Source organism: Erythrolamprus reginae, chromosome 1 (genome assembly GCF_031021105.1).
Source record: "Erythrolamprus reginae isolate rEryReg1 chromosome 1, rEryReg1.hap1, whole genome shotgun sequence".
NCBI classification, from domain to species: Eukaryota; Metazoa; Chordata; class Lepidosauria; order Squamata; family Dipsadidae; genus Erythrolamprus; species Erythrolamprus reginae.
In genome coordinates, this window is record NC_091950.1 from 83687846 (window position 1) to 83700102 (window position 12257).

The 12257-nt window shown below is 41.0% G+C and overlaps 1 protein-coding gene across 2 annotated transcripts in view; it reads left to right on the top strand.

Moving 5' to 3' along the window:
* The window catches only part of BAHD1 (bromo adjacent homology domain containing 1), a 111797-nt gene that overhangs the window by 61801 nt on the left and 37739 nt on the right, over window positions 1–12257 (top strand). For both annotated transcript variants that reach the window (XM_070756739.1, XM_070756748.1), the window contains exon 3: window positions 11438–11799. In XM_070756739.1, coding sequence (XP_070612840.1) covers window positions 11438–11799 — 362 coding nt within the window. The remainder of the gene's footprint in view (window positions 1–11437; window positions 11800–12257) is intronic.

The following is a 12257-nucleotide window of genomic DNA, read 5'->3' on the forward strand; positions in this document are numbered from 1 at the left end:
CAGTGATACCTCGTCTTACAAACTTAATTGGTTCCGGGACAAGGTTCTTAAGGTGAAAAGTTTGTAAGACGAAACAATGTTTCCCATAGGAATCAATGGAAAAGCGGTTAATGGGCAAGCCCAAAATTCACCCCTTTTAGATTAGATTTCGATTAGATTTATTGGATTTATATGCCGCCCCTTTCCGTAGACTCGAAGGGAGCATCAGTGAAATTGCAGCATTGCAAAAACACTCGAAACCCCGCCTCCGGACTTCTGTTGCCAGTGAAGCACCCGTTTTTGCGCTGCTGGGATTCCCCTGCAGCATCACAAAAACACAGAAGGCCGGAGGTGGGGTTTCCCATGCTGGGGAACCTCGGGGGAATCCCAGCAGCGCAAAAACGGGTGCTTCACTGGCAACAGAAGTCCGGAGGCGGGGCATCCCAACGGCAGCGGTGGGTTTGTAAGGTGAAAATAGTTTGTAAGAAGAGGCAAAAAATCTTAAACCTCGGGTTTGTATCTTGAAAAGTTTGTATGATGAGGCATTTGTAAGATGAGGTATCACTGTACCTGAAAACATGTATCTATAATAGATATAAGTGCCAGTTCAGTGTAATGGGCACCAAACTAGAAGCTGGGTAATTTAGTCCTGTTTTAGGCAGCTGTAGGGTTACTTGCAGCCCTGCAAAGACAACAGTGGGAAATCATTTCCAAAAGTCTTGCAAAACAACAACAACAACAACAAAAACCCCTTCAGGAACTCGTCTAGGCAGTCACCAGGACTGACTCAAAAGCATCCCCTTCCCCCACCCCTAAAAAAGATTGTTTACTTTTTTTATTTAAAAAAAGGTCATAACCTTCCCAAACTACTTTAGAATTGTTTTCTCTCCTTTAAAAATAAAAACAATCTAACTTCCCTGCCCTATCATCCTTCCCCACCAAGAAAGTAAATTTCAACCAACTGGTAATGATGAGTAAAATCATAATGAAAAGGCCTTGTTTTTCAGTGACTTGGAAGAATCATAAACATTTATATTTCCAGCTTTAAACAATGGAAACTAAGTTATCCGCAGACAAACTATTAATCTTACCTAACTATGGACTACCTGACGAGTAGTGTCATCAGAGATTCAGATTGGAGTCAGTCAATTCTAAGTAGAAACATGGAACTAGTGTCCTAGCCTATACAAAGCAGATTGTCACTGATCATACTACAGTGATCCCTCGATTATCGCGAGGGTTCCGTTCCAAGACCCCTCGCGATAATCGATTTTTCGCGATGTAGGGTTGCGGAAGTAAAAACACCATCTGCGCATGCGCGCCCTTTTTTTCATGGCCGCGCATGCGCAGATGGTGGAGTTTGCGTGGGCGGCGGGGAAAACCCAGGGAAGGTTCCTTCCGCCGCCCAGCAGCTGATCTGCTCGGTAGCGCAGCAGCAGCGAGCAGACGAAGATCGGGGTTTCCCCGCCGCCCACGCAGAGGGGAAACCCCGATTCGGCTCCTTGCTGCTACCGCGCTGCCGAGCAGATCAGCTGCTGGGCGGCCGCAGCAGCAGCGAGCAGACTAAGATCGGGGTTTCCCCGCCGCCCACGCAAAGGGGAAACCCCGATTCGGCTCCTCGTTGCTACCGCGCTGCCGAGCAGATCAGCTGCTGGGCGGCCGAAGGAACCTTCCCTGGGTCTTCCTCGCTGATGCCCCCGCTCGCTCGCCCGCCCGCCGCCCGCCAGCAAGAGGGGGAGGGATAGAGAAAGAGAGAGAAGGAAAGAAAGAGATGAGAGAGGGAGGAAGAGAGTATGAGAGACGAAGAAGCAAGATAGAGAAAGAGAGAGAGAAAGAAAGATGAGGAAGGAAGAGAGTGACATCATCGGGTGGGAAAAATCACGATATAGCATTTCGCGAAGAACGAGATCGCGAAAATCGAGGGATCACTGTATATACTCCCAAGATCTAAAAAGTAACCAACAAAGCCTGCCAGGTGGATCACTGAATTGCTGACCATTGAAGCCATAAATGACAACTAATGATACCATTTTCCCCAAAGGCAAATGTTCAAATACTGTATTTTTGGGGAGTATTTTTCACAAAACAGGGTGCACAGAGGGTTTGGTACTCCTGCAGAGTGCTCCTAGATGCTGGGGGAAGGCAAAAATGTCCTCTTTTTGTGAAAAATGAACCACCTTTTTTTTTTTTTTTGCAAAAATGACATTTTTGCTTTCTTCCAACTCCCAGAAGCACTCTGTAGGCCTCTCAAACCCTCTGCACACCCCGTTTTTCACAAAAACGGGTGAAATCAGGCTTGTTTTTGCAAAAAAACATACACAGAGAATCTACAGAATGCTCCTGGAGCCAGGGAGGACAAATACTGATTTTCATCTTCAGAATTTATTTATTTATGTATTTAATTGGATTTGTATGCTACCCCTCTCCCGGAAATCTTGGTATGTCTTATACACCGATACATCTTACACTCCAAAAAATATAGTATTTATAAAAACTTTAAAACTCTGTTAATTATTACTTTACGCTTCATTGATTTATATTCACTTTTTATGCAGAGGATATAAAAAGTCTGCACACCACTGTTAGAATGCCAGGTTTTGAGATTTTTTTTTAAAAAAAATAGAGCAAGATAAATCACTTCAGAATTTGTTTCTACCTATAACATATAAGCCAGGGATGGTGAACCTTTTTTTGCTTGGGTGCTAAAAGGGTGCAATAGAGAGCACAATAGCGACCGGACCTGTGCCCACATGCATAGTGCAATGCCCTCACCCCATTCATGCATGCACAGTCCCCACCACACACGCACACACTGCCCCCCCGGCGCGTGCACTCAATCCTCACTGAAATCTCCAGACATCCAGCAGGCTGTTTTTTGCCTTGCCGAGGTTTCAGGGGACTTTCCTGAAGCCTTAGGAGGGTGAAAAACACCCTCCCCCTGCCCTCCGGAAGGCTTAATATCAGCTGGCCAGTGCGTACATGCGCTCTGGAGCTGGCATAGGACAATGCCTCGCATGCCCTCAAATTATTATTATTATTATTATTATTATTATTATTATTATTATTATTATTATTTATTAGATTTGTATGCCGCCCCTCTCCGTAGACTCCTCGTGGCTCACAGCAATAATTAAAACAATGTACAACAAATCTAATATTTAAAAATATCTAAAAAACCCTTAAGCAAGACATACACACAAACATACCATGCATAAACTATATAGGCCTGTCTCAATTCCCCCATGCCTGACGGCAGAGGTGGGTTTTAAGGAGTTTACGAAAGGCAAGGAGAGTGGGGGCAATCCTAATTTCCAGGGGGAGCTGGTTCCAGAGAGTCGGGGCCGCCACAGAGAAGGCTCTTCCCCTGGTTCCCGCCAGACGACATTGTTTAGTCGACGGGACCCGGAGAAGGTCAACGCTGTGGGACCTAACTGGTCGCTGGGATTCGTGCGGCAGAAGGCTGTCCCGGAGATATTCTGGTCCGATGCCATGAAGGGCATCGTGCCATAGGGTCACCATCACAGATATAAGCTGTACAATTCAAGTAGAAAACAAACTGAAATCTTGAAGGGGGAAAGGAACAATAAAAATATACAATAACATGGTAAATGCTATTGAAGCAGTTTTTTATTTTATGTCAGCATTCCGTCAGCGTGGCCTTGGGAATCTTTGCCCACTCTTCTTTGTGAAAGCACTCCAAACCTGTCATGTTGTGAGGACATGTCCTGTGCACAGCTCTCTTCATGTCACCCCACTGATTAAGGTCTTGGCTCTGGCTGGTCCATTCCAGAACTTTGATCTCCTGATGAAGCCATTCTTGTGGATTTGGAGGCATGCTTTGGGTTGTCCTTATGTTAAAAGATGAAATTCCTTTTCATTGTCTTCAGTTTAGAAGAATTTCCCCCCAGAATTGACTGACATTTGGAATTGTTCATAATTTCCTCCCACTTGACCAAAGTCCAGTTTCAGCTGAAGAAACACAGCCCCAAGCCAAGTTTCACCATGCTTCATCTTGGCCTCATCGGAGCATAGCACATTTCCCCACTTGCTTTCGTTACATTTGATGTACATGTTTGCGAAACTTAGTCAGTCTTGTGTGTTTTTCTTTGTAAGGAAAGGCTTCCAACCTGCCACTCTGCCCCAGACATATGAAGAATTCAGAAAATTGTTGACACATATAGTACACAACCAGGACTTGCCAGAAATTCCTACAGCTCCTTTAATGTTTCTGTAGGCTTTTTGGCAGCCTATCGGACCAGTTTTCTTCCTCAATTTTAGAGGGACATCCAGCTCTTGGTAATGTTACTATATGCCGTAGTATCTCTATGTTGATAACTGTCTTCTCTGTATTCCATAGTACAGTGTTCCCTTGATTTTTGCGGGTTCAAACTTCGCGAAAACTCTATACCACGGTTTTCCCGCCCGATGACGTCATATGTCATTGCCAAACTTTTGTTTGCCTTTAATAAATATTTTTTTAAATAAACTTTAATAAATAAACAGGGTGAGTAATAATCTAAATGGTTGCTAAGGGAATGGGAAATTACAATTTAGGGGTTTAAAGTGTTAAGGGAAGGCTTGTGATACTGTCCATAGCCAAAAATAGTGTACTTACTTCCACATCTCTACTTCGTGGAAATTCGACTTTCGCGGGCAGTCTCAGAACGCATCCCCCGCGAAAATCGAGGGAACACTATATATCTTGGAAATTGGTTTTTACCCTTTACTGACTGATGCCTTCCAACCTTTAATGTTTTGTAAGCTCTTTGCTGACCATGATTGTTGCTGTAAGAGGCAACTGAGTATCAGAGAAATCCTACCAGAACAGCTGGATTTTATAGGGAGTCATCAGAAACACTTTCATTGATGACAAGTGTGTACTGACTACTATTTAATATCAGTTTGAATGTGATTGATTGATTCTGAGCCCAGCCACATCCCATATAAAAGGGCATGAACACTTAGACAAACTCATTATTCTAGGTGGAGGGGTGTTACCTAAACGATTTCAGTTTGTTTTTCAATTTACTTGTACAGCTTATATGTTTTATATTGATTCAATATACATCACTCCTTCCTTCCTCTTTTGTGTAACAAGAGACATAGTTTGATAGGTAGGCATGTGATTTGTATGTGCAATTCACAGCTAAGCGTCATTTTCAGCATCTCCAATTAAAGCAGAGATTTAGCTGTTGTACAGCAGAATAAGAATAAGAGAAGAGAAGATAATTATTTGTTGGCCAAGTGCAATTGGACACACATGGAATTTGTCATTGGTGCAAATAGTTCTAGGTATCCATAGTGCACACCTTGTCAGCTTCCTTGAGAGCTATCTACACCCAAAGTAATTTCAACTACCGTACAGTTCTCCTTGGGCAGTGACCACCAACCTTTTGAGTACCAGGGACTGGTTCAGTGGAGAGAGGTTTTTATGCAGACCATGGGGAGCGTGGTTTCGCATGTTGTCTGCATCCCTTGGATGAAGCTTCATTTATTTGCACGATCCAGTTTCTGGCATGGCACAGACCAGTGCTGGCCCATGGACCAGGTAGTATTGGGGACCCATGTCTTAGAGTCCTCTTTAGCAAAAAGGTACAAAGGTGAAAGGGATGAATTACAAACATTTCAGCAACTGAACTGTTTCCCACTTAGAACCTAATTATCCCCAATTTACTAGGCTAGTGACCTTTTTTAGTTTATTTTGTATAGCCTTCCTGTGATCCCACGAGGAGACAGATCTTCTCACTGATAACAGAAAAAAACTTGTGAGTTGATGGCTTGAATAACCATTTTCTAAATCTTAGTCTTGGAATAAACTACAGTATTCAAATTCCCTTAGTCCATCCCTTTAAGGGGGAGAGAGTGAATAAATGCATGTTGAGCAATTGTACTTGTGCATTTAACTAATTTAAAGTTAAATTCAACTGTGCCTCAGCTCAAAAGTGTCTGAAAAGATGCTATCTATTTGTATAGAGTAGAAGCATTTAGGTAGAAAGGCTAAGGAAGAGAAGAGCCTACTGTGCCATAGAGAACAATAGACTGGTTTCTGTGGAGCCAATTTAATATGTAATCTGATTCAAAAAGAACACTTCTGGTGTTTGCCATAAGTGGGTTCCAGTGATGTGTATTTTACTTCTTTTGTGACTTGCGTGTAGACTTCTAATTCAGACTATTTAAAACACTTCTCTTATTTGCTGGGTTGGAAAATTCCACACCAGTATCTAGTACAAAAGCCTACAGGACTATAGAATTCTAATAACGGTTATTTAGACAATTAGTTGATAAAAGAGGTATAATTTCTTCTCCTCAGAATGGCAGGTGCCTCTGTGGACATCATTTTCTGCCTGTGTGCAATCATGCTGCGAGAACAATTTTAAGATTGCAGGAAGGGATAACTAATTCAATTAAACTGCTGGAGGATTTTAGGTAGATCAAAGCAATATTTAAACTAGGGCTCTGGGAAAAATGGGTATTATGACTTACTCGTTTTGCAGAAGGATACTGCTGTTCAAAGAGAAGCATATGGATAAAGACTGTGTGGCTAAACTTTTTTTTAAATCTGTGGAATTATGGATCCCCCCAAATCCTGTCTTGCACTGAAGAGTTAATAGCTATATAATTCATTTGTAAAATTAAAACGCCACAGATTAAGCTGTGCTGTTAATGCATTTCAGAGTTTTACTTTGTTGACTATAGCTAAGTATTGAAAACTGAATACTTAGCTATAGTCATAAAAATAAAAGTAAAAGAAAGGCAAAAGAAAACAAAAAATAAAATAAAATAGTAATTAAAAAAGTTCCATCTTTGTTGGATCACAAGCAGAAAATTTATTTCTTCACTTTCTCTCCCTGAATTATGGGTCCTTCAAGCCACAAATCAGTTTGAAGTTATAACATTTGTATATTTTTTGCAAGCAGCTTTCCCCTGATATTACACCATGTCCCAAATACAGGTAGTCCTTGACTTACAATTATTTAGTTTAGTGACCATTCAAAGCTACAGTGGCATTGAAAAAAGTGATTTAGTTTTCAGACACGACCACTGTAACTTCCCCATGGTCACATGACCAAAATTCAGGTGCTTGGCAACTGACATGTATTTATGACAGTTGCTCTATCTCAAAGGGTCATGTGATCACCATTTGTAATCTTTCCAGTTGGCTTCTGAGTAAATCGACTTAAATAAATTGACTTTATTTAAAAGGCAATGGAGGAAGACAGATTTGCTTGTGGACCACACGATTCACTTAATATTTGCTGTGATTCACTTGACTGTGGCAAAAAAAGATCATACAATGCGGTGCAACTCATTGTACATTAACAGTTAACAACTGCCGTACTCAGCAATGGAAATGTTGGGCTCAACTGTTGGGCCATAAAAGGAAGACTACCTGTAATGTCTCCCTACTTTTTTTTGCAAGTGTATAGAGTTTCCTGCCTGAGCAGGGGATTTGGAATAGAAAGATCTCCATGGTCCCTTTCAACTCTGTTATTCTGGATTTTTTTTAACAGTGAGTTTTATTTATTATTATTTATTAAATCAATTTGTATTCCCCTCCCCCTCAATCTCCCTAGGGACTCTAGGCGGCTTACAGCAAAAATTAAAATATAAAAATTATTATTATTATTATTATTATTTATTAGATTTGTATGCCGCCCCTTTCCGTAGACTTGGGGCGGCTCACAACACAATAAAAACAGTTTATAACAAATCTAATAATTTACAATATAAAATATATAAAAACCCCATTATTAAACAAACATACACACAAGCATACCATACATAAATTGTATAGGCAATTAAAAGCTCTAAAAAACAATTTTATAACAGTTAAAATCCCACCATTAAAAACTATGCATACCATTTATGGCTGGATCTCGATGAAACATCATCGGATCAACAGCCCCAGGCCTGCAGGAAGAGCCAGGTCTTAAAAGCTTTCCGGAAGCCCAGTAGGGTAAAGGCAGTCTGGATCTTAGGAGGTAGGTTGTTCCAGAGAGTCGGAGCAGCCACAGAGAAGGCCCTCCCCTGTGGACCTGCGAGCCGACACTGTTTAACTGACGGGACCTGGAGAAGACCAACTCTGTGGGCCCTTATCAGTCTCTGGAAACTATGTGGTAGGAAGCGATCTCGTAAATAGTCTGGCCCTAAGCCATATAGGGCTTTAAAGGTATGACCAACACCTTGAATTGTGTCCAGAGACGCATCGGGAGCCAATACAGTCCGTGGAGGATTGGTGTAATGTGGGTTTGCTCTGCAAACAAATTCAAATTCACTTGAACATTTAAATGTTTGAGAAATGCTGATGGGTAGATTCATAAAACATACAGACCCAAGCTAACAAGGGAGAACCTGCTCAATCCAGGGAGTTCAGAGTTCCAGAATGGTCTTTGCAACTCTAATATTTGGCTCGTTAAATGTTTTTGTCATATTTATTAGCTGTCCCTAATTGTGCAATTTACTTACTTACTTACTTACTTACTTACTTACTTACTTACTTACTTACTTATTAGATTTGTATGCCCTCTCCATAGACTCGGGACGGCTCACAGCAATAATAAACAATATATAACAAATCTAATAATTTAAGAGAAACACTGAAAACCCCATTATTAAAAGCAAACATACAAACAAACATACCATACATAAACTGTATAGGCCCGGGGTAGATGTTTCAATTCCCCCATGCCTGACGGCAGAGGTGGGTTTTAAGGAGTTTACGAAAGGCTAGGAGGGTGGGGGCAGTTCTAATCTCAGGGGGGAGCTGGTTCCAGAGGGTCGGGGCCGCCACAGAGAAGGCTCTTCCACTGGGTCCCGCCAAACGGCATTGTTTAGTTGACGGGACCCGGAGAAGGCCAACTCTGTGGGACCTAATCGGTCGCTGGGATTCGTGCAGCAGAAAGCGGTCCCAGAGATATTCTGGCCCGATACGTGGTAGCAGTATTAGTATTAGTAGTAGTAGTAGTAGTAGTAGTAGTAGTAGTAGTAGTAGTAGTTAATGCTACTCTCCCTATGGACAGAGTAATGGGTTTTTTTTCTCAATAAAACATCTCATTTATGCTACGTTCTTTAGATCAAAATCAATGGCAATATTCTTTTTTTTTTTTAATAGCTGTCAGGATTTCAGGGTTTTCAGCAGAGACCTGGTTTTTATCACAGCTTGCATGTCAATGAACTTTCTTGCTTTCTAGAGGTTACACAAGGCATTATTGATTTTTATGGGTAGTAATACCTCTCTCAGCTCATGTAAAAATGTTTCACTCTTCAGGGTGAAGGATGCTTCGTGTGGAGCTGGTCAGCCGTGAGCCACTTACTATCTGTACTCATTCTTGCCATTCAAAATCTTTACATTAGATGATGACTCTTACTCTAAACATATTTTATGAAGTTTGCAGACTTCAGGCCACATTCTGTGTTCTTGAAAATCATGACCCATGTCAAGCATGTTTTACTTTAACTTGTTTATGTGAAGATACCCTTCAGATTAGCACTGCACTGGGAGCTATTTCCACATAGCTGTGCAGTGGTCTAAATTTGAAAGAAAAAGTGAGACTGAGAGCACCCGTGGGGATGCATTTCTTACCTGTTGGCATTTCCTTAAGATAATTTGTCTCTTCCTGAGTTGCACGAGCCCTGGAAAAAGTAGTTTTGTTACTTTAAGCAGGAACAATAGGTATCCTCATAGATATCTAAGCCACTTTTTCCCCATTTACCGGTAAATCCAGATCACTATTGAACTATTTTGATTCCCAGTTCCATCATTCCCCTGCTCTAATTTTTCTTGAGATACTGAAACTATTTGATAATTATTCTTGCGTTCATGCATATTGTCAGGAGAAAAATTAAAAGTCTTATCCCGCTGTTGATTAAACAGAAATGTGATCCATCCGTTTTGCTAGTATGGCAGGAATTGGTGGCATGATTTATAGTGACATGTAAAATATTTATATTTGAAACATTCCATTTGGAATTCAAAACAGTTCTTTCAAGTTAAAAATCATGTATTTTGCTTTTGAAACAAGATGTTTTAATCCTTTTGGAGGTGTTTTGAAATAACTTGTTTTTGATGCTTGGAATTTAAGAGCGAGTATTTCAAAATGATTTGAGTATAGAACATTTTTACACATCCCTAGTGATTTGTATTTCAAAAACATGGATTTTATGAATGATTGAAAATCCAAAGAAGACATTTTCAAACAAATGTATTTGCTCCAAATGCCAAACTTTTTGTGGAGGGGGAAGATATGAAAATGGAAAGCATTTTTTCCTCTGATGCTGAAATATGGGCTAATAACTCCCTCTGGGGCTCATGAAATATGGGTAGAAACTGTGTAAGTATTAGGGAGGTGAGCACTGGATACTTTTGATAAGTATAATACATACCCTGTTTCCCCCAAAATAAAAGACATCCCTGATAATAAGCCTAATGAGGCTTTCGGGTGCATGGCAATAAGACCAAGTGCTTATTTCAGGGTTCCAAAAAAATATAAGACTGGATCTTATTTTAGGGGAAATACGGTAGGAAGTTTAAATGAAACTGTTTCTGCATTGTTTTTCTTTCTTCTCTAGCACTAAAACTGCAATTTTGTGTTTTGTGGAGGAGATATTCAAGGAAAATAATGTCTTGATTCTCAAGACTGAAAATATAAGATTTGATAATTTAGTATAGATATAGATGTCATACATTTTGTATGCTTAGAATGCTAATTGTGATGGAAGCCCACTGACAAAATTACCACATACTGTATTCATATAGCCAGTAGATCAATTTTGATGTGGTAGAAGCAGATGTAGGGTCTCCTGCTGGGGCAGGGGGTTGGACTAGATGACCTGCAAGGTCCCTTCCAACTCTGTTAATCTGAATCTGAATGTCTGTCCTGGTGATTCTCAAATGTGAGACTTGAGTTCTAGCTATTTGTATTTGTATTTATTAGATTTGTATGGCGCCCCTCTCCGAAGACTCGGGGCGGCTAACAACAATATAAAAAGATAATGTGAACAAATCTAATATTAAAAAATAATCAAAAAAAACCCAATTTAAAGAACCAATCATACATACAAGCATACCATGTATAAATTCTATAAGCCTAGGGGGAAGGGAAAATTTCAATTCCCCATGCCTGACGACAGAGGTGTGTTTTAAGGAGCTTGCGAAAGGCAAGGAGGGTGGGGGCAACTCTGATATCTGGGGGGGAGCTGGTTCCAGAGGGTCGGGGCCGCCACAGAGAAGGCTCTTCTCCTGGGTCCCGCCAAACGACATTGTTTAGTCGACGGGACCCGGAGAAGGCCAACTCTGTGGTTAAGTTATAACATGGTTGTGGTTAACTGTTGCTTTTCAATGTTCCTCTTGGGAATTATTACATTAATAATTATTACACAATTATTAATTGTGAAAGGTTGAGTCTTGATCTGAAACACAAAACCTGTATTGGCTGCTCACCTCTTGCTTATCTTGTAGATAGTTGCAAGTCCCTGGACCAGCTGAGCCTCACAATCCCAGTGGCAGGACATCCCGTTTCACCTGCCCATCCTCTCTCAGGATGTCCGGTACCCAGTGTGCCACCTGCTGCAGAACCTGTCCCTCACTTACAAACGCCAAATTCAGAGCCCCAGACTATGGCCCGTGAATGCCCGCAGAGCTCCAAACCACCCAGCGGCTCTAAATCTGGCCTCCGGAATACCACTAGCTGTTTGCACGTATCTGACAGCAAAACAGTTGGGAGTCACCTGCATTCAAAGCAGCAACGCATCAACCGGAGGAGAGCCACGAATGGCTGGATACCCATTGGAGCGGCATCTGAGAAGGCAGTCTATGTTGTGGTAAGCATTCTGCAAATGACTTCTCTTGTTAGCAGGCAGAGCTGAAAATGAATACAGTGTTCCCTTGATTTTCGCGGGGGATGCGTTCCGAGACCGCCCGCGAAAGTTGAATTTCCGCAAAGTAGAGATGCGGAAGTAAATACACTATTTTTGACTATGAACAGTATCACAAGCCTTCCCTTAACACTTTAAACCCCTAAATTGCAATTTCCCATTCCCTTAGATACCATTTAGATTATTACTCACCATGTTTATTTATTAAAGTTTATTTTTAAAAAATTATTAAAGGCAGACGAAAGTTTGGCGATGACACATGAGGTCACCAGGCAGGAAAAACCGTGGTATAGGGAAAAAACTAACAAAATATTTTTTAATTAATATTTTTGAAAAACCGTGGTATAGATTTTTCGCAAAGTTCGAACACACGAAAATCGAGGGAGGTGTATATATATTATATA